Source organism: Dromiciops gliroides, chromosome 4, assembly GCF_019393635.1.
Source record: "Dromiciops gliroides isolate mDroGli1 chromosome 4, mDroGli1.pri, whole genome shotgun sequence".
NCBI lineage: Eukaryota > Metazoa > Chordata > Mammalia > Microbiotheria > Microbiotheriidae > Dromiciops > Dromiciops gliroides.
This window is the reverse complement of record NC_057864.1, coordinates 214,422,970-214,446,462: the sequence shown is the minus strand read 5'-3', so window position 1 is coordinate 214,446,462 and position 23,493 is coordinate 214,422,970. Positions and strand designations below refer to the sequence as shown.

General features: G+C 39.5%; 1 protein-coding gene across 2 annotated transcripts; it reads right to left on the bottom strand.

The window, feature by feature from the left end:
* Positions 1-16,074: 16,074 nt before the first annotated feature.
* On the bottom strand, positions 16,075-23,397 carry ARL16 (ADP ribosylation factor like GTPase 16). Of its 2 annotated transcripts, XM_043999444.1 has the most exons (5): positions 23,283-23,397; positions 23,020-23,078; positions 19,787-19,900; positions 18,496-18,611; positions 16,075-18,367 (listed from the first exon to the last, which is right to left on the bottom strand). In XM_043999444.1, exons 1-5 carry the CDS (start codon positions 23,341-23,343, stop codon positions 18,196-18,198), a joined length of 522 nt encoding a protein of 173 aa, XP_043855379.1. In that variant the 5' UTR covers positions 23,344-23,397; the 3' UTR covers positions 16,075-18,195. The 2 variants fall into 2 exon arrangements, with proteins under 2 accessions (XP_043855379.1, XP_043855380.1); XM_043999445.1 differs by lacking the exons at positions 23,020-23,078; positions 23,283-23,397 and adding an exon at positions 21,196-21,311.
* Positions 23,398-23,493: the final 96 nt, after the last annotated feature.

Here is a 23,493-nt window from a genome sequence, read left to right as displayed (position 1 = left end):
ATTATCTACAAGAATCTCCAGCAAAAGTAAAATGAAAAAAAGCAAAAAGAGAAAGAAAAAAGTTTAGACTGGGGGGCAGCTAGGTGGCACAGTGGACAAAGCACCAGTCCTGTATTCAGGAGGACCTGAGTTCAAATTCAGCCTCAGACACTTGACACTTACTAGCTGTGTAACCCTGGGCCAGTCACTTAACCCTCGTTGCCCCGCAAAAAAGAAAAGAAAAGAAGAGAAAAGAAAAGAAAAGAAGAGAAAAGAAGAGAAAAGAAAAGAAAAGAAAAGAAGAGAAGAGAAGAGAAGAGAAGAGAAGAGAAGAGAAGAGAAGAGAAGAGAAGAGAAGAGAAGAGAAGAGAAAAGAAAAGAAAAGAAAAGAAAAGAAAAGAAAAGAAAAAAGCTTAGGGGGCGGCTAGGTGGCGCAGTGGATAAAGCACCGGCCCTGGATTCAGGAGTACCTGAGTTCAAATCCGGCCTCAGACACTTGACACTTACTAGCTGTGTGACCCTGGGCAAGTCACTTAACCCCCACTGCCCCGCAAAAAAAAAAAAAAAAAAAAAGCTTAGACTGAAGAAAGCTACAGTACAAACCTGAAGAAGGGATTTGGGAAAATAACTGAGATATTATAAAGAAACCTTTAGAACTGAGCCATTTAAAATGTGAATTTAAATTGGGTTTGAAAAGTTAATTGGGGACAATTATTATTCATGGCATAGTTAATTTGTGTTGTGAATAGTAATTGATGGTGTCATACCTTTGTAGCTATGAGAACAGAAATAATAATTACTCCATACTTGTTTTGGAATTCAACCCTTACCAGATGCCAAAATTGAGAGATATGTGTATAGAATGTTTTACATATAGATGATTTATATATTAATTCAATTGGATTAATGTTGTTGGATTGGTCATGTTTCATTTTACATTTATATTTCATTCATAAGATTGTTTCATATTGGTAATCTAATTTTCCTACATTATGCTATTGGAAAATATTATAAAGAAGTGCTATTAATGTTTGGGAATGATACCTAGGATTTGATCATATATAACATTAGGTTAGATCCTCTTTAATCTGACTGTAATGATTGGTTTGTGAATAAGAGCTATCATGTAGTAGAAAGAAACCTGTCTGGAAGGCATCATAGAGAGATTCCATTTCATACTTGTCAAATTGGCAAAGAAGAAGAAGAAGAAAGTAACATGTTGGAGAGGTTGTGGAAAAGCAGGCACATTCATACATTGTTGGTAGAACTGTGAGTTGGGCCAAGAATTCTAGAAAACAATTTGGAACTGTGCCCCCAAAGTCTATATATACCTTTTTTTTTTAAGTGAGGCAATTGGGGTTAAGTGACTTGCCCAGGGTCACACAGCTAGTAAGTGTTAAGTGTCTGAGGCCAGATTTGAACTCAGGTACTCCTGACTCCAGGGCCGGTGCTGTATCCACTGCACCACCTAGCTGCCCCTATATATATATATATATATATATATATATATATATATATACCCTTGATTCAGTGATACTCCTTCCAGGTCCCATACCCTGAAGAGATCAAAGAAAGGAATAGGACTCATATATGCGAAACTATTTATGGAAGCTCTTTTTGTGGTGGCAAAGAATTGGAAACTTAAAAGGTACCATCTAATGGGGAATGCCTGAACAAATTATAGCATATGCATATAATGGAATAGTATCGCACATCAAGAAATGATGAAAAGAGGGGAAAGGAAGGGGGAATGAAATAAATATATGGTGTCTGCTCTATGCCAGTCACTATGCTAAACACTTTTTACAAATATCTCATTTGATCTCATTTTTGATGAAAGGGATGGTTTCAGATAAGTCTGTGAATATGTGTACAAATTAATAAAGAATAAAGTGAACAGAACCAAGAGAGCAATTTATGCCGTTAACAAGGTAAAGAAAAGCACCTTTGAAAGACTTAATTTTGATCAATGTAATGAGCAACCATGATTCCAGAGGGCTAAAGATGAAGAATTGCTACTGTCTCCTGGCAGATAGGTGAGGGATTCAAGGTGCAGAAAGAGATACCCATTTTGGACATAACCAACGTCAAAATTTGTTTTATTTGACTATGCATATTTGTTACAAAGATTTTCCTTTCCTTTGCTTTTTCTTTGAGCAGCAGGGGGAATTAAGGTTCCCCAAAAGAGAAATAAAGAATTACTTATCTTACTTTTTCCTCAGTTTTTATTAGTCTCGAAGACCTTGTTCTTCTACAAGACTAGCTCATTTTTGACCTGCTGTGGTTATTCTTTTACTATTGGATTTGAAATTGTACTTTAGGCAACACAGTGATGACTTTCAGGAACGATGTAATTGATTTCAGGCCAATGCCAGATAAGGGAATGTTTTTCTTTGTAGAAATCAAATGGATATGGGGTGAGAGTGAGGGAAGGGTGCAAAGGGCATACATACTGTACCTAGTGTTGTGCATCAATTCCACAAAAACATGGCAGTAGATTAAAGGGGTCAGTTAATTCTAGAGCAACAAGGTTAAAAATATGTAACCCCCAAATGAGGTTATGGCAGGTTACACGATTTTATGGTAGGGTTAATATCATTATCGATTTTTCTGCAAAATGTTGTTAGGTGGGACAACATTATCCAGGGCATACCCTGAATATGGGTAATCCTCAAATTGTTTCCCTTATTTTTGTTGTGTCCCCCCGCCCCTTCTTTTCAAATATGTTTCTTGTCAAGGACGTTTTCTAGACTAGAGCGTTCTGGTTTCCTACCAATGATACTAATAGCTAGGACTTATATAGTATGGTGCCTTAGGGTTTGCAAATGCCTTCTTAAATATTGTATCATTTTATCCTCACAACAACTCTGCGGGATGGGGGCTATTATCCCCATTTTACAGATGAGGAAAACTGAGGCAGGGCTTAAGTAACTTGCCTAGTGTTCCACAGCTAGTAAGTGTTTGAGGATGGGTTTGAATCTAGGTCTTCTTGACTCCAGGCTCAGCAGTCCATTCACTGTGTCACCTAGCTTCATCATTAGCATTTTCATCTTCCTCTTCCCTGTTTCAATGACCCCTCTACCCCCTTAGATTAATAATGCCCTACTCCCATACCTAGTAAGCTCCCTGAAACTAGGTCTGTGTCTTATCTATCCTTGTATTTCTAGCACCTAGATGTGAACATTGTGGGCGTTTAATAAATGTTTGTCAAATTCAGTTGGATTAGTCTCTTCTATCTACCTCTTCTTATTTCCAGAGTTAACACTGTCATCTACGTTTTCATCTAATGACAGGGTGATTGCAATAGCCTTCCATCTAGGTTCCCCATCAACAGTCTATTCCTTTTTGCACACAGCTGCCAAAACCATCTTACTCAAATGTTTTCCTTATGTGATGCATCTCCTCAAGAATTTAGTGACCTGGGGCAGCTAGGTGGCGCAGTGGATAAAGCACCGGCCCTGGATTCAGGAGGACCTGAGTTCAAATTTGGCCTCAGACACTTGACACTTACTAGCTGTATGACCCTGGGCAAGTCACTTAACCCAATTGCCTCACCAAAAAAAAAGAAGAAAGAATTTAGTGACCTTAAAGACCCTACTAGAGAGTGTGTACATTTATGTATAATGTAAACTCAACTCAGATCAGCATTAAAGACCCTCCAACAACTACCCCCCTCTATGATTCTTTACCCTTCTTCTCATCACTCCTAAATTAATCCACTACTTTTTTAGGGAGGGGGGAGGGACAATGAGGGTTAAGTGACTTGCCCAGTGTCACACAGCTAGTAAGTGTTAAGTGTCTGAGGCTGGATTTGAACTCAGGTACTCCTGACTCCAGGGCCAGTGCTCTATCCACTGCGCCATCTAGCTGCCCTCAAGAGTTAATTAGATTTGTTTCAACAAATAATTGTTGAGTATTTGGGGTCTTAGCACATCAGACTGCCAGTATTTGTGTATTTCTTATACAGAAGATATTTGGTCAAAAGTATGATTTGGAAGAATAGAGGAAATTATCTTTAAAAGGAAATGAAATTACTTTTCTCAATAATACAATGATCCAAGATATTCCCAAAGGACTATTGATGAAATATACTATCCACCTCCAAAGAAAGAAATCATATTGATGGAACAGACTGAAGCATACTATTTTTCACTATCTTTCATTTTTTTTCTTTTAATCAAGTTTTTTTGTACAAAATGACAAATATATACTTTACATAATCATACATGTATAACCCATATCTGATTGCTTGCCACCTCAGGGAGGGAGATGGGGAGGGAGGGAAGGAGGGATAAAAATTGGAACCCAAAACTATAAATAAAAATGTTTATTACATTCAAAAAATACTATATAAATGCTAAAAAAAAAAAAGGAAGTGAAAGTACTCCTACCATAGCAATCGTGAATCCTTTGAAGTATTAAGATTTATTATAAAATATCTAATAAGAAACCTGGAGCTACTGAACAAGATTTCTATATATTTGAGGAAAATTACGGTAAGGTGGTGTTAAGGGCTAAAATTCTAGCTAAACTGTCTAAAATATCTAATGAGTGGTCGCCAATAAATTATAAGCTTTAGCAAGAGTTAGACTTTTAAGCATTTATTAAGGAGAATAAGAATTTGGCAAAGAGAGAGAAAGGCCTAGATTCCTATCTATTAAAGGGAGAGCACATTTCTACCTCCGCTCTCCACCAGAGTCCCAAGGAAAGAGAGCGAGAGTGAGCGCCCGTCTCTTCCTTCCTCCTCCCACTAGTCCGCGTCACTTCCTGATGCCAAAGAAAAGACTCCTGGTCTTGCCCTCAAAGACCTTCGCTTCATGGGCAGAACTCTTCTACAGTAAGTATCCAGCAGGTGGCGTTATTCCAATCGTTACAGTGGCAAAGAATTGGAAATCAAGGGGATGCCCATTAATTGGGAAATGGCTGAATGAGTTGTGTTATATGATTGTGATGGAGCACTTTTGTGCTATAAGAAGTAATGAGGTGAATGGTTTCAGAAAAACCTGTGAAGACTTAAATGAACTGATGCAAAGTAAAGTGAGCAGAACAAGGAGAACACTGTATACAATAACAGCAATATTGTAAGGAAGTTCAACTGTGAAAGACTTAGCTACTCTGATCAAGACAAGGATCGAAGACAATTTCAAAGGACCCATGATGGAAATGCTATCCACCTCCAGAAAGAGAACTGGTGAACTGAATGCTGAATGAAGCACACTTTTTTAAACTTTATTTTTCTTAGGGTATTTTATATGTTTCCTTTTGTAACATGGCTAATATGGAAATATATTTTGCATGACTTCACATACATAATTGACATCATATTGCTTATCTTCTCAAGGGGGTAGGGAAGGGATGAAGAAAGAGATAATTTGGAGCTCAAAATTTTTAAGATGAATTAAATTTTTTTACATGTGATTGGGAAACGTTTTAATAATTTTCTATTTTTCCCAATTGCATGTAAGAAGAATTTTTTAACATTCATTCTTTATAAAATTTTGAGATCCAAATTCTCTTTCCTCTCTCTCCTCTCCCCTTTCTGAGATGCCAAATAATTTGATATGGGTTAAACATGTGCAATCTTAGGGGGCAGCTAGGTGGCACAGTGGATAAAGCACCAGCCCTGGATTCAGGAGGACCTGAGTTCAAATCTGGATTCAGACACTTGATACTTAATAGCTGTGTGACCCTGGGCAAGTCACTTAACCCTCATTGCCCTGCAAAAAAATAAAAATAAAAAATAAAAAGGTATCATATAATTTACATACTGTTTCTACTTTTGGACTGATTTCTTCCCTTCTTTTTTGAGGTTTTTCCCTTGTGCTCTGATTCTTCTTTCACAAGATGACTAATGTAGAAATATGTTTAATGTGATTGTACATATATAACCTAAAAGAAAACCATGTGTAATCTTATGCAACATATTTCCATATTAGTCATGTTGTGAAAGAAAACACAGACAATCCACACACACACCAAAAAAATGAAGAAAGTGAAAAATAGTATGCTTTGATTTATATTCAGATTCTGTTAGTTCTTCTTCTTTTTTTTTTTTTAAGTGAGGCAATTGGGGTTAAGTGATTTGCCCAGGGTCACACAGCTAGTAAGTGTCTGAGGCCAGATTTGAACTCAGGTCATCCTGACTCCAGGGCCGGTGCTCTATCCATGAGCCACCTAGCTGCACCTCTCTTAGTTCTTTTTCTGGAGATGAATAGCATTTTTCATTATGAGTCCCTTGGAATTTTTTTTTTATCCTGGATCAGTATTGCTGAAATAGCTAAGTCATTTACAATTGATCATCATACAATATTGCTGTTACTATGTATACTGTTCTGGTTCTACTTACTTTACTCTGCATGAGTTCATGTAAGTCTTTCCAGGTTTTTCTGAAATCATACTGCTTGTCATTTCTTATAGCACAATAATATTCCATTACAGTCATATACCGCAACTTTTTTAACCATTCCCCAGTTGATGGGCATCCTCTCAACTTCCAATTCTTTGCTACCACAAAAAAAGCTGCTATAAGTGTTTTTGTACAAACAGGTCCTTACCCCACCCCTTTAAAAAAAATCTCTTTGGGATACAGAACTAGTAGTGATATTGCTGGGTCAAAGAGTATGCCCTTTGGGTATAATTCTAAATTGCTCTCCAGAATGGTTGGACCAATTCGCAACTCTACCAATTGTGTATTAGTGTCTCATTAGGAAATATTTAATGGAATAAAACATATTGGGGGCAGCTAGGTGGCACAGTGGATAAAGCACCAGCCTTGGATACAGGAGAACCTGAGTTCAAATCCAGCCTCAGACACTTGACACTTACTAGCTGTGTGACCCTGGGCAAGTCACTTAACCCCCATTGCTCTGCCCCCCCCCCAGGAAAAAAAAATCTTAAAATATTGTAATGATGATCAACTGTGAAAAATAACTACTCTGATCAATACCATGATCCAAGACAATTCCAAAGGAACTCATGATGGAAAATGTTACCTACTCCAGAGAGAGAACTAATGAACTCAGTGCAGAGTGAAGCTTATTTTATTCACTTTGTGTATTTTCTTGCCTTTTTTTGCAGCATAGCTAATCTAGAAATATGTTTTGAATGACTTCACATTATTAATGGATATCATTTTGATTGCCTTTTTTTTTTTTTGGCAGGGCAATGAGGGTTAAGTGACTTGCCCAGGGTCACACAGCTAGTAAATATCAAGTGTCTGAGGCCAGATTTGAACTCAGGTCCTCCTGAATCCAGGGCTGGTGCCTTATCCACTGCGCCACCTAGCTGCCCTTGATTGCCTTTTTGATGGGTAGTGGAGAGGGCAGAAGGGAAACAGAATTTGGAACTCAAAATTTAAAAATGAATGTTAAAAAAAAGTGAATACTTGGGGAAAATGTTTTAATTAATTTTTTGGGGGGGTGAGGAAATTGGGATTAAGTGACTTGCCCAGGGTCACACAGCTAGTGTTAAGTGTCTGAGGCCAGATTTGAACTCAGGTCCTCCTGACTCCAGGGCTGGTACTCTATCCATTGTGTCACCTACCTGCCCCTAATTTTTTTTTTAAAGAAGAAAACAAGACTAAAAGGAATCTACAAATACTGCAATGACTTCATACCGTAGGCCAGAGCTGACCAGGCCAGTCTGGTAACTCAAGTTAATATTGGAATGAAATAAGGAGCAGCTAGGTGGCGCAATCAATAGAGCACCGGCAAGTCACTTAACCCCAATTGCCTCACTAAAAAAATAAAAAAATAAATAATAAATAAAAATATTGGAATGAAATGAAACACATCTAGAAGATTTGTTAATAAAAGGTGATTTGCTTATCCATAGCATGGAAAGGATATTCATCAAAAACACTGTCTTGATTCAGTTGAGTACAGCTCCCCTGCTTCTGAGTTGCTCATAGTGGTCTGTGGGTCAAGTATCAGGGCCTAGCTGGAGCTCCTTGTGACTTTTTGTACTCAGGCAATTAGGAAGCTGCATCAGCAACTTGAGCCTTAGTTACCAGAGCCAATTAAATCTTAAAGACAGTTTTACTGCCTAATTAAGGTTAGTGTTTCTACTACATTTGTGACTAGTGGCATCCTAGGTAAGGCTATGAAGTAATCAGTGCTTAGTGTTGCAGAAGCTTGTGGGTTTTTCAGGCTGTAGGTATAATTACTGCTGCAATATCCCCTTAAATGCATGAGTCTGGAAACCAGAACAGGTACCCAATAATAGGTCCAGTGGAGTATGTTTCTGTGACTTCCTGCCACACTAGAAATTCAGTAAAACCTATAAGTGGGACCACTTAACTATCATTGTTATGGTAAATCTCTTTTGTATACTCTCTCTCAGTACCCTCATACTTACAAATCCCAGCAGGATGATTCACCAATCGGTGGACACTACAATTCGACTATAAAATTATGAGTCTACTTTTCCTTAAACAAACCAGATGTGCTTGAAAAGTCATTTCTGAAAGCTAAACACTTATTCCAATGATGTTGTCATTTATCAAAATGTTTATTGGAGCTCCTTTTTTAGAATTGCTTTCAGAACTTTTAATTTAAGAGCTACTCAAAAAAAAAAAATGCCGTACCATTACTTGTCTTAACCAGCTTGGTCACTTACCTTATTTACCAGATTTGGCTACAAATGACTTTTGGCTTCTTCAAAAAATCAAATCCATTCTTATGTATGTAAATATGTGTGTATGTACACACACGCACACTTATACTGCTACCATCGAAGTTACTACATATGTTGCTGCCTCTGAGGGTAGTTTCAAAGGAATAATTCCTAAAATGGTTTAAATGATGGAAATTTTAATTTTTTTGGTAAGGCAATTGGGGTTAAGTAACTTGCTCAGGGTCACACAGCTAGTATCAAGTGTCTGAGGGTATATTTGAACTCAGGCCTTCCTGACTCCAGGGCCAGTGCTCTCTATCCACTGCTCCACCCAGTTGCTCCAAATGATGGCAATATCAATGGAATATGTATATTATATAATATATAATGGAATATCTCAAGATGACTTTGTTTTCTAAAAATAATTTTACAAGCATTTATTATCTCTCCCTCCCTCTGAATCTCAATTGAACAATTAAAAAAAATATGCATGGCCTAGCAAAACAAATTCCCATATCAGCTCTGTTCCAAAATACATGTCTAATTATATAAGTCCATTACCTCTCTCTCTGTCAGGAAGTGTACGACACATTTCACCATTTTTGCCCTCTGAACTCATGGGTCATCATTACATTGTTCAGAATTCTAAAGTCTTTCAAAGTTATTTTTCTTCACAATTTTGTCGTATAATTGCTCTAGTTCTTCACATTTTCGTTTCTCCTCTGAGATCTTTGCAATTTCCCCTGCAATTGTTCATTTAGTCATTTCTTATGACACAATACTATTCCATTATGTTCATAGATCACCATTTGTTTAGCCATTCTCCAATAGGCGGGCACCCCTTTGGTTTCCAATTCAGGGCTACCGTGAAGAGTGGAACAGCTGGGTATGTATGCACAATTTAGTAACTTTGGGGGCATAGTTCCAAATTACTTTCCAGAATGGCTAGAACAATCCACAGCTCTATCAATAGTACACAAGTGTGCCTATTTTCCTGAAGCCCCTCCACCAGTTGTCTTTTTCCTCTTGTCATATTTGCAAATTTGATGGGTGTGAGGTGGGACCTCAAAGTTGCTTTAATCTTCATTTCTCTAATTATTAATGATTTATAGTATTTTGTTGGATAGCTTGGATTTCCTTCTTTGAAAATTGCATCTTTTGACTATTGATCTATTGGGGAATGGCTCTTTTAATGCAAGGTGATTTCTTTGAAGGGGATACGCTCATTTAAAAATTCTACATCCCAGAACATTCTGGGTTGTTTTTTATAAAGTAGTCATATGACTTTACGGCCATATTTAGTGTGCTCCTGACTTGATTAAGTAATGCCCCCAAATTTGGTTTTGCCATATTCTTACATATGCTTATACTCTTCGTATTTCAGTGACTCTGAACTCCTATTGATCATCATTCAAACCCCATTCCTCCCCCTCCAACCTCTGACTCATCATTCCCCTTCCCTCTCAATCCTACCCCCGAATTTCATCCTAATTCCTTCTACTGTGCCCTCTGGAATGCCTATTCCATAGGCAATAAATTTCCCTTCATCTTAAATCTATTCCTCTTCTAATCCTTCCACCTACTAGCTCTTACTGAAATCTGTCTTCTTCCTAATGACACAACCTCTGTGGCCACTCTTTCCAGTACTGGCTACACTATCACTCATTCTCCTCAGCTGACTGATCAAGGCAGGGGAATTGGAATACTCCTTGCCCTCCATTGCCACTTCCAAGTTCTGCTCTTTTCCTCTATCACTCAGTAACCTCTCTTCCTTTGAGGTTCATGCTATTCATATCTACCTATCAAAATCCTGGTAGCTATTGTCTATACATCCCCAGGTCACTTCCTTCCTCAATGAGTTTGATACTAGGTCCCCTCATACTAGGGGACTTCAATATATATACTGATTCTCCCTCAAATACCGTAACCATTTAGTCCCTCAACCTCCTCATCTTTCATGAACTCTTCCTCCTCTAGTCTTTCTTAGCCACACACAAAGATGGTCACATCCTTGATCTTGTCATCACCCATAAATGTACTACCTCTACTTTCTTTTTTCTTTCATTTATTTGTTTTTAGCATTATTTAAAAAAAAAAATTTGAATTCCAAATTCTCTTTCTTCCCCCACCTCTTCCTCATCCATTGAGAAGGCAATATGATATCAATTATACATATGAAGTTATGCAAAATATATTTTTATATTAGCCCTATTGCAAAAATAAAAAGAAATATAAAAAAGGGGGCAGCTAGGTGGCGCAGTGGATAAAGCACCGGCCCTGGATTCAGGAGTTCCTGAGTTCAAATCCGGTCTCAGACACTTGATACTTACTGGCTGTGTGACCCTGGGCAAGTCACTTAACCCCCATTGCCCCCCCCCACAAAAAAAATATATTAAAAAAATGAAAAAAATATGCTTCAATCTGCACTTAAAGTTCATCAGGTCTCTCTCTGGAGGTGGATAGCTTCTTTCATCATGGGTCCTTTGGAATTATCTTGGATCCCTGTCTTGACTAAAATAGCTAAGTTTTTCACAATCAATTATTGTTATAATATTGCCAGGTTCTACTCACTTTACTTTGTATCAGTTCATATAAGTTTTCCCAGTTTTTTCCTAAACCATCTCCCTCATAAATTCCTTTTTTTTTTTTTTTGTGAGGCAATTGGGGTTAAGTGACTTGCCCAGGGTCACACAGCTAGTAAATGTTAAGTGTCTGAGGCCAGATTTGAACTCAGGTACTCCTGAATCCAGGGCCAGTGCTTTATCCACTTCGCCAGCTAGCTGCCCCTCCCTCATAACTTCTTATAGCACAATAGTAATCCATTATAGTCATATATCACAACTTGTTTGACCATTCCTCAATTGATGGATATCCCTTCAATTTCCAATTCTTTGCCACCACAAAAAGAACTGCTATAAATATTTTTATACATGTAGGTTCTTTTTTCTTTTCTTTGATCTCTTTGAGATACAGATCTAGTAGTGGTATTGCTGGGTCAGAGGCAATGCAATTTGTTTGTTTGAGGCAGTTCAGATTAAGTGGGTCACACAGCTAATAAGTGTCAAGTGTCTGAGGCTGGATTTGAACTTAGGTCCTCCTGACTCCAGGGCCTTTGTTCTATGAACTGCATCATTTTACTGTCCTATATGCACAATTTTTTTTTTTTTTAGTGAGGCAATTGGGGTTAAGTGACTTGCCCAGGGTCACACAGCTAGTGTTAAGTGTCTGAGGCCGGATTTGAACTCAGGTACTCCTGACTCCAGGACCAGTGCTCTATCCCTAGTAGACATTTTAAAACAATTACAGAACTCATTATATATCCTCATTAACTCTCCCCCCACATCCCCAACTTCTTTATTACTGTCAAAGGCAACACCATCCTCCCAGTCCCTTAGGCTCACTACATAAGCATCATTCTTGACTCCTATCTCTCACTTTCCATATTCAGTCTGTTGCTATCCTATTGATTTAACTTTTGCAACATCTCCCAAATATGTCCCTTTCTTTCCTCTGTCACTGACACCACCAGCTTCACCACCTCACACCTGGACTATTGTAATAGCCTGCTGGTGGATCTGCCTGCCTCAGTTCTCACTCCACTCCTATGCATTCTCCATTCAGCCATTCCTAAAATACAGGTCTGATCATGTCACCCCCTACTCAGTAAACTCTGATGGTTTCCTATCATGTGCAAGATCAGATACAAAATGCTATGTTTGGTGTTCAAAGTCCTTCATTACCTACCCTCTTCCTACCTTTCTAGTTCCTTTACTTCCCAGCAATTACTCTGATTCAGTGACACTGGCCTCCCTGCTGTTCAGGAAAAGAGATAGTCCATCTCTTGGCTCCAGACATTTTCTTTGCCTGTTTCCCATGCCTGAACTCTCTCCTCTGCTCCAATTATCGACTTCCCTTTCTTCCTTTAAATACCAACTAATATCCTCTATTCCAGGTAACTAGGTGGTGCAGTGGATACAGTGCCAAGCCTGGAGTCAGGAAAACTCATCTTTGTGAGTTCAAATCTGGTCTCAGATACTTACTTTTTTTTTTTTAATCTGTGAAGTACAGCTTGCTTTTATTTTGAAATATATCATATATTCAACATGTAACTTTCAAAACTGTACAACTTGTCTCTGCTTCTGGCATTCTGTGCATTTTTTTTTTTAGTGTATATCTTAAGGTGGATTTTATTTTATTTATTCATTTATTTTATTTTTTGTTTGTTTTTTGTTTTTTGGTGAGGCAGTTGGAGTTAAGTGACTTGCCCAGGGTCACACAATGTATATATACACACGTAATAACATTAAACATATTTCTGCATTAGTCATGTTATAAGAGAAAAATCAGAGCAATGACAAAAAACCTCAAAATAGAAAAACATCAGCACCAAAAACAAAAGAAATAGTATGGTTCATTCAGCATCTATACTCCACAGTTCTTTTTTTTTTTCCTGGATTTGGAGATCCTCTTCTATCATGAGTTCCCTGGAACTCTTCTGTACCATTGCATTGGTGAGAAGAATATAGTCCATCACAGTAGATCAACACTCAATGTTGATAATACTGTGTACAATGTTCTTCTGGTTCTGCTCATCTCACTCATCATCAGCCCACGCAAGACCCTCCAGGTTTCTCTGAACTCCTCCTGCTCACTCAGATACTTACTTAACTGTGTGACCCTGGCAAGTCACTTAACTCTGTTTACCTTAGTTCCTCATCTGGAAATAGCAAACCACTCCAGTATCTTTGCCAAAAAAAAACCCAAATGGGATCATGAAGAGTTGGACATGACAAACAGCTAAACAATAAAATCCCACCTTCTACAGGAAGATTAATTCATTCTAGTGACTTCCTTCTATTAATTATTTCTTATTTATCCTATACATAGTTTGCATCTTATTTCCCTCATTAGATAAGTAATCTCCTTGAGGGCAAGGACTATCTTTTGCCTCTTTTTGTACCCCTAGTCCTTAGCACAGAGCCTAATAAATATTATTAATTGATTGAATCAAATTTTTTTTTCTCGTCCTCTTCCTGCCTTAGATTTATTTACACTATCAAAAATCCTCTGACAAGGAACACGTTTTATTACATGATTTACATTAAACCTAACGTGTACTGTATGCCCAGGAATTATTAAATCACACAATTAAATTATTCAATGACCCTGAGGTTTAGGAACAGTTTCGAAATTACTACACAAAGTAGGACAGTCAAATTTCTATGCTTTTTGTTTTCAGGGCTGGTTGATCACTGCTGCTTCTTTCTCCACCTCACTTGACAACATACAAAAACATTTCTTCAAATTCCCTGGTGGGCCATCCATTCCTGACTTAGGGTTTAGAAGGTGTTGTGAATCAGAGCTTCTTACCAGGAAGGGACTCTTGCAGATTTAAGCCCTTGGAATATAGTTAGCACTACAGGACAAGAGAGATAATTATTTAATTTCTTGGGGTAAGAGTACTTTGTAAAAATATTCATGGACTGTCTTAGGTTGTCTGTGAGACAATAATGGTCAGGAATTGAGAATCATAAGAATCCAGAATTGCTGATCTGACCTTATGAAATTAAAAACCTTTAGTATCTTAGACCTTGGCCCTCTCTGACCCTATCAAACACTTCCATAGGCTTTGATACAGAATAATTATAATGAAATACCAAAAAATGATCAAATCAGGCCAGACCATGAAATAGAAGCAGGGGTAGTGTGAGAACTATGCTTGCTGAAGATTGGTTGAGCTCTCAGATTGGCTAACTTTTCATTTACTTTGATGCTTAGCTTGGAGGGAAGGGCCATATATCTGATGTTTCTCTAGTATTTCCTCTGCTCTCTGACACTATATTCTATTTTTTTAATCATAAAAGTGTTTTATTATTTTCCAGTTACATGGAACATTTGTTTTCATAGGATTTTTAGTTCCAAATTTTTCTCTCCCTTCCCCAAGACAGAAAGCAATCTGATATAGGTTATATATGTACAACCACATTAAATATATTTCTGCATTAATCATATGATGAAAAAAGAATCAGAACACAAAGGAAAAACCTCAAAAAAGAAAAAAACAGCTAAAAAGTAGAAACGGTATGGTTCAATCTTCATTCAGAATCCACAGTTCTTTTTTCTGGATGTGGAGAACATTTTCTATCATGAGCTCTTTGAAATTGATTTGAATCATTGCACTGCTGAGAAGAGCCAAGTCTATAACAGTTGATCAGCATACAATATTGTTGTTACTGTGTACAATGTTCTCCTGGTTTTGCTCATCTCACTCAGCATCAGTTCATGTAAGTCCTTCCAGGTTTCTCTGAAATCTTCCTGATCATCGTTAGTATTCCATTACATTCATATATCACAACTTGTTTAGCCATTCCCCAGTTGATGGACATTCTTTCAATTTCCAATTCTTTGCCACTAGAAAGAGAGCTGCTATAAATATTTTTGTACATGTGGGTCCTTTTCCCTTTTCTATGATCTCTTTGGGATACAGACCTAGTAGTGGTATTACTGGGTCAAAGGGAATGAACAGTCGCATGGCCCTTTGGGCATAGTTCCAAATTGGCCACTATATTCTAGAACTGGAAACTTCTTGAAAAGTACTTTGCTGCTTTTGCTATCCATGAGAGTTTCTTGTTGTTTTCTAGCATCCCACTTGGGGTTTTCCTGGCAGAGATACTGCAGTGGTTTGGCTTTTCCTTCTTCAGCTCATTTTACAGATGAGGAACTGAAGCAAACAGGGTTAAGTGACTTGCCCAGGGTCACACAGCTAGTAAGTATCTGAGGCCAGACTTGAACTCAGGAAGTCTTCCTGACTCCAGGCCTGGCACTCTATCCATGTGCCTCCTAGCTGCCCTTTGGGAGTTTCTACAAAGCCCCTGTTATCAAGCCTGAGAACTAGTACTTCCATGTTGACAAGTAAGGGATGTGATTGATTCTTTTATTTTGGGGGGGGGGTGAGGCAATTGGGCTTAAATGACTTGCCCAGGGTCACACAGCTAGTAAGTGTTGTGTCTGAGGCTGGATTTGAACTCAGGTCTTCCTGAATCCAGGGCCAGTGCTCTATCCACTGTGCCACCTAGCTGCCCCTGCCACCTAGCTGCCCCAATTGATTCTTTTTTTTTTAAGTGAGGCAGTTGGGGTTAAGTGATTTGCCCAGGGTCACACAGCTAGTAAGTGTTAAGTGTCTGAGGCCGGATTTGAACTCAGGTCCTCCTGACTCCAGGGCTGGTGCTCTATCCACTGCGCCACCTAGCTACCCCGATTGATTCTTTTATGAAGACAAACTAGGTCATCTTTTGCCTTACTTCTTACTTAATTACTGCATGGGCATTGCCTCAGACAAACTGAAACCTAGGAAAGCCTTTAATTTAATGGGGTTTTTTTGTTTGTTGTTTTTTTATTTTTTATTTTTGAGGCAATTGGGGTAAAGTGATTTGCCCAGGGTCACACAGCTAGTTAAGTGTTAAGTGTCTGAGGCCGAATTTGAACTCAGGTCCTCCTGAATCCAGAGCCGTTGCTCTATCCACTCTGCCACCTAGCTGCCCCGGAAAGCCTTTAGTTTAAAAAAGTCAAGGTCTCCCACTACATCCCACAGCATACCCAGTCTGACGACTCTGGAGGAGAGTGAGGCTGATGACTTTGCCCAGCTCTGCCTCATTTAAATCCAATTCACTTGCAAGTCAAGACATCACCCTCCTGAAGTCATTGGTCCTCTTTGAGAATGATTAACAACAAACAAGGAACATGAATTATGATGAGCATTGCTTGTTCATATGAGTGACACCCAATAGTGTCATACCATGAGCCTTCCAATTTGGACCCTTCCTGATAGGGTGTGCAGCAAGACTTAATCATTCCAACTGGATGACTGTGCAATCTAAGTATAACAATGTAAGGAATGCCTGGAAATATCCCCTAGTGTCATTTATCATCTGCCATTTTGATAAAGATTATCTCCAGTGGAATGGAATGGACACATGGAAATGATGCAGAGGCAATGTCCTTAAGTAAATTCCGTCAGAGCAAACTGGGGCAGGAACAGATCTAAGGAATGCCTTGAATCCTTTCACTGCCTGAAGAGTCTGACTCTTCCAACAGATGGTGGGGGAAACTCAGAGAAAGTTTGTTACCAGACTCAGGTTCATAAAATTTGACATACAAAAAGGATTCTGCTTCTAAACTAAGAAGTCTCCAGGAAGGCTCAAGTCACAAGAAAAGACCTGAGGGATAGGTAACCTTGAAAGTAACTTACTTAGCTCAGTGTTTGGCACATAGTAGGTGCTTCAATGTTTATTAATGTATTTTTATTGATAGCTAACTTTAAGATGAGAAGACTAGGTGGAAAGGAAGGATGAGGAAGTGGCAGGAATGTTATAGTGCTTCAAAAATTTTCAAGTGCTGTTATGTGGGAGAGGATATAGCTATCTTATAGAGCTCCAGAGAGCAGTCTGGGGAAATTCTAATGAGGAAGAAAGTTCAAATGAGGCAGATGCTGGTTCCACTTAAGTACTAGTATTTAACAGAACCATCCAACAACTGAATAAATGGACTGCCTCATGAGATCAGAAATTCTCTAACACTGAACTACGGGGATTTTAAAATATAGGGAATATAGAATTTTTATGAGTTTTTTCAATTTTAAGAATCAGATTTTAATATTTCCAAAAAAGAGGAAATTTGTATATGTGTCACACTGTAGGAGAAAGAGTAGTGGAGGTGGAATCAGTAGATTCAAATACTGACAACTGCTAGCTATGAAACCTGGACAAATCATTTAAATTTTCTGAACCTCAGTTTGCCTTATATATATATATATATATATATATATACATATAAATATATATATATAATACAGGGCTATCATTCAATTTTTAAAAACAGTTTTAAGCATCTTATGTTCGCTAACCACTTGTTGGATTGGGTATATTATAACAAAAATAATCCCATGTACCCAGATGTGTAAAGCACTATGAATATGAATTATTAAAAGTATTACTATGTGGTGATTCTCAATTGATCACGAAGTGCTAAATAAATACACCTGCTTCATTTTAAAATCTAGGCTTTATTCCCATGAAAACATGTATAGCACCTGCTAGATGGAAGACCCAGCACATATGCCTCTGGCATTTGGATAGAAAAGCAGAGCGCAAATAGTTGTTGATAAGCCACATCTGGGTGGCTCTACACTGCTTGGGCTTCTGGGAGGTGGCTGGGGCAGCACAGAGTGGAAGCTATCAGGGCCAGAGAGAGGCCAGCAAATTGCACTGGGAAATCAAAGGCTGAGATGTTGTGTAATCTTCCAAAGATGAAGCATTAGGCATACTCAGCGACTTTTCTAAGGGGGAAGCCAGCTGCCCAGGCAGCCTCTCAGTGCCAGGGTCAGCCTCTTTAGTTTGCAGCTCGGCTACCAGAGATTTTCGGACCCTTGTAAACAGCCTCCATTTGCCTTGCTAACTCAGCCAGTTGAGCTTAGGCCACCCTACTCATCTTCTAGTGGCTCAGCCTGGGCCTTTCTGTCCTGACAACAAAGCACTACAGTAGTACATGCCTTCTCCATCCTTCAGCCTCACAATGAAATGTCACCTATATTTCTTCACTCTTCAATCAGCTGTTGGCCTTGTGGGTGTCTTGGAGCCAACGCAGGACACCTGCCAGACCAGTGCCATCCCGGGCACTGATTTCTGCCGTAGTGATGCACTGCTTGGCACAAGCAATGATGTCTGGGAGTCTGATTAGGGACTTCATCTCCTCCAAGGTCATGTAACAGGGCATATCACTGTAGCCAAAACAAACAAAACCAAATACATGAGAGTAATGCATCTGGTCCACAGTGACAACCCTTACCCCACACCTTCTCAAACAGTAACCTGCCCCAACCTTCGCTCTTCACCCAGACATCCTTACATCTTATTGAAGAGGATCAGGACAGATGCATCAGCTAGTTGTTCTGCAGAAAGGAGGCCCAAGAGCTGAACACAGGATAAGGAAAGCTGGGTGGGGTCAGAAGCATCAATCATGAACTAGGGAAGACAAAGAATACCCAATTATGGGGGACCATGAGGCCTCCGCCAATTATGGAGAACCAGAGGAGGGCTTGGAACAATTCTAGGCAAAAAGCTATAGTTCAAAAAAAAGGTCAAAGGTCCCCAGGGGCTTCTTTGCAGACCTCTTTAGGTTCCAAGGAAAAGCTCCTTGGGTTTACTTCAGAGATGGTACTTCTTCAGGCTGGCTTCACTCTGTGATGTGAACACTAAACGTACACATGTATAGATAGTTGAATAAAGCAGTGTTAAAGGTTTGATGATGCTTTCCATCAGGAGTTTTAAACCTTTTTTTGTGTCATGGAACCCTGTCAGGCTGGTAGGCCTATGGAGCCTTCTGAGAATAATGAAAACATATAAAATACACAGGATTACAAAGTTAAGAAATTGTACTGAAATAGAAAATGTTTAAATGAAAACCAAGCTCACAGACTCCAGGTCAATAGAGCCAAAATATTCTACTCTGGTCACAATAAGCCTTTTTTTTTCCTTTTTTAAACAAAAAATTTAGACCTATGATTTCAACTATATGAGGCAATTTTAAGTGTACATAAACTCCTTTTACTATAAAGATGTGCAAGCTCACCTAGAACTTATTGTCTTACAGAGTCACCTGGGTACTGAGAGGCAAGGTCTGAGAATTCCTGGGGATTCCCAAGAACCTTTTAGGGGTTCCTTGAGATAAAAAATACAAAGACATTCTAATTTCTAATATGGTAAACATTGATAAATATAATCCACATAAACAAAAATTCTTTTGCCGTGGGAGGGGTGGTTGTAGAAGGTAATCCTCAATGATTTTTAATAGTATAAAAGGACCCTGAGACCAGAAAGTTTGAGAAGAGCTGTGTTAGAGGCAGGACCACCTAAGTCTTCCTTTCCTCTATGATACACAGCCTCTCACTCTCTTGGCATATTTGTATACAGACACACACAGACACAGACATAGACATATACACACATGGATAGACTGACCTCTAAATCCTTTTGAGGCACTAAAAAAATCACATTTTCCAGGCAAAGAAAAATTTAGCATAGACTTTATATCCTAAACTAGTTACCAAAGAATCTAAATTCCATTCCGTATAGGACTGAGGATGGAACCAGAATGAGGACACATATCCCTAAAGGAAGTCTAGCAGACTGTGACCCACCAGGACAGAGTGGCAATCTCCATAGTAACTGGACCAGATGGGGCCCATGCATCCTCCCAGCTCCCGAATGGTCAGCTTTTTCTGGGCTATGATGTCAGTGAGATCAGTGCCCACCTGTGGAAAACAAACAAACAAACAAATCCATGATGTAAAGCAAACGATTTGATTTTCAATTGTTTGATTCCTTGTCACATTATGTCCTCTGAGGGCTTCCATCTCCTTTGCTGGCTCATCAGTCTTATCGTGCCCCCTAAATGGGGGTGTACCCAAGTCTGTTCCACGTCCCCTACTTTTCTCTCTGTATACTTTCTCTCACAGTGACTTCATCAGCTTCCATGGGTCTAACTGTCATCTCCATTAAGACAGATGGTATAGTGGATAGAGTGCTGAACCTAGAGCCGGGAGGACCAGAGTTCAAATCTGGCTTCAAGACACTTGATCAAATGAGACAATTTTTGTCAAGTGCCCGACAAATAGTGCTATGTAAATGTTAGTTATTATTATTATTACCACTACGACTACTCCTAGATCCACGCATCCGGTCCTATTTTCTTCCCTGAGCTGGAGAGCTTACCAGCTGCCCATTTGACAGTTCAAACTAGATGTCCCAGAGACACCTCAAACTCAGGATGTCCAAATCAGAACTCATTTTCTCCCCTGCAAACCCAGCCCTACAACTTCTTTTTTTTTTTTTTTTGCAGGGCAATGAGGGTTAATTGACTTGCCCAGGGTCACACAGCTAGTAAGTGTCAAGTGTCTGAGGCTGGATTTGAACTCAGGTCCTCCTGAATCCAAGGCCAATGCTTTATCCACTGAGCCACCTAGCTGCCCCCCCTTAAGGGAAATATGGCACCATCACACTTTCAGCCTTTCAGGCTCATAAACTTGGTGTTACCCTCAACTCTTCACTTGCCCTCACACCCCATTTCCAATTAATCACCAAACCTTACCCCACCGTTTTTTATTTTCACAGCATTTCTCACATCTAACTGCTTTTCTTTACTCACACATAGTATCACCTCTTGCCTAGATTTTTGCAATAGCCCCTTAATTGGTGTTCTTTCTCCAAGCCCCCTCCCCATTTCACTCCATCCTCTGCACTGCTAACGAAGTGATTTTCCTTAAGTACTAGATCTGACCTTGTCGTTCTCCTACTCAATGGACTATAATGGCTCCCTATTGTTTTTGGATAAAATATAAAGTCCTCTTCGTGCCTTTTTAAAACAATTATTTTATTTTTTCAATGAACAAAAATCAATAATCTTTTCTATCTACTCCCCTTACTGAAAAAAAATAATATAAACAAAACCTTTGTAATAAAACTTTGACTTCTGCATAATCAAGCAAAACAAATTCCTACATTGGTCATATTCATAAAATATCTCATTCTAAACCTTGAATCCATTTACCTGTCAGGAGGTAGGTAGATTGTTTCATCATCTTTCCTCCAGAATCAAGGTTGGTCATTGTGCTGATCAGTTTACTTTTTTTTTGCGTGGGGCAATGGGGGTTAAGTGACTTGGGGGGGGTGGGGAAGCTAGGTGGCGCAGTGGATAAAGCACCGGCCCTGGAGTCAGGAGTACCTGAGTTCAAATCCGGCCTCAGACACTTGACACTTACTAGCTGTGTGACCCTGGGCAAGTCACTTTTTTTTTTTAAGTGAGGCAATTGGGGTTAAGTGACTGCTTACACTGCTTCCTCACCTCCACCTCATGGAATCCTTCAATACTCAGCTCAAATACCATCTTCTCAAACTACCTGGTATTGACATACTTTATTTGTGTTTATTCTTTTTTTTTTTTTTTTTTTTTTTTTTTTTAGTGAGGCAATTGGGGTTAAGTGACTTGCCCAGGGTCACACAGCTAGTAAGTGTTAAGTGTCTGAGGCCAGATTTGAACTCAGGTACTCCTGAATTCAGGGCCGGTGCTCTATCCACTGCGCCACCTAGCTGCCCCTTATATTTATTCTGCATATGCCTATACATATAAATGTATGTATAGGTACAAGTACATGTATGTGTATATAAGGACAGCTAGGTGGTGCAATGGATAGAGCACTGGACCTGAAGTTGGGAAAACTTCAAATTTGACCTCAGACACTTACAAGCTGTGTGACCCTGGGCAAGTCTCTTAACCCCAATTGCTTTAAACATCCAGGGTCATCTCCAGTAATCCTGATAATATATCTTGCCACTGGATCCAGATGCCTCTAGAGGAGAGAGTGAGGCTGGTGAATTTGCACAGCCTTTCTTCACTTAAATCCAATTCACTGCAAGTCATGACATCTGTCATGGTCCTCTACCAGAACAAAGGACAAACAACAATGTATAAGTATATACAATACACACTCATAAACATATATGCATGCATATACATATAGTACAAGTTGTTTATGTATACAATTTCATAAGTGCATGCATACACTTTATATACACATGTACATGTATACATAATACACAATCCACATGCATGTATAAGTATGGGTATACATGTGTTCATAAACATGTGCATGCACGTGTATAGATATATATGTATAACACATCCTCATAAACATGTTGTACACATACACATATCCATAAACATATGTGTATACACCTAGGTACAGGTGGTTGTTGCTTATCTTTCCTTCTGGGGATGTGACTTGCAATGAATCAGATTTAAGTGAGACAGGGCTGTGCAGTCACCAGCCTCACTCTCTCTTCCAGTTATGTGTATGTATATATAATATACATCCATAAATGTGTATGCCCATACACATGTATGTATGTGTATCTGTGGGGTTTGATATCTATATCTATATATCCTTATTATGTTTCCTGCTAGGTGAGCTTCTTGTTAATAGGTATTGTTTCACTCCTTGTGGTTTTATGACCATTGTCGAGCAAAGGGATTGGTAAATAGTAGCTGCTTAATAAATGCTTACTGACTAGCAAATGATAACTCCATAATAAATACTTGTTAATTGATGATTTATAATAATAACATCGGGCATTTAGAAGTGTGCAAAGTACCTCACAACCATCTTGGGAAGTAGCTGCTGTTATCGTTCCCATTTTACAAATGAGGAAACTGAGGCAGACAGGTTTGGTGTTTTTTTAAGTCATTTTCCCGTGGGTCACAAAGCTCATCAGTGCCTGAGGTCACATTTTACTTTAGGTCTGTTTTCCACTGTTTTAGGTCTCTTTCCACCTCGCCACCCAAGTAAGGTCCCTTCCAGACGGGCTGACCACCTACCGTGGGCTGGGTGGGGGGTGGGTCACCAAGGTCACTTTTCCCCTCCCGGGAGCTCAGCTGTGCGGGTCGGACTAAGGAAGAATAAGAGGGGGCGGTGCTGGGAGCGGGGAGCAGCGGCGAAGCCCTAAGGCCCCCGGGGCCCAGTTTATTATCCCGGCCCCGAGGCCCCACGAATGCCCCTGGGGAGTCCGGGGCATCGCCCGCGCCCTGGGATCATCTTTTGCTCCTTCCCTCCCTCCGTCCCTGCCGCTCGATAAGGATATTCTGCAGCCGTTTCACCAGCAGAGACTTGCCGACTCCAGTGGCACCCAAAAGGAGACACATCTTTAGAGCCGACGCTTCGGCTCACCCGGGTCGCCGTAGTGACCAAATCTCCGGCCCCGCCCCAACACGCTCATTGGACGGACGTCTCTCCCTTCCGACTGCTAATTGGTCCCCACCACCGACCATCGCGGCAGAGTGACCAATCGGAGG

What these genes read in the sequence shown, in the direction of transcription:
- ARL16 (XM_043999444.1), bottom strand. Translation starts at nt 23,343, where the DNA reads ATGTGTCTCCTTTTGGGTGCCACTGGAGTCGGCAAGTCTCTGCTGGTG. An exon ending in GCTGGTGAAACGGCTGCAGA is followed by an intron (nt 23,079 to 23,282) that starts ATATCCTTATCG and finishes TCCGACCCGCAC; the next exon opens with AGCTGAGCTCCCGGGAGGGG. An exon ending in CACCCCCCACCCAGCCCACG is followed by an intron (nt 19,901 to 23,019) that starts GTAGGTGGTCAG and finishes TGTTTTCCACAG; the next exon opens with GTGGGCACTGATCTCACTGA.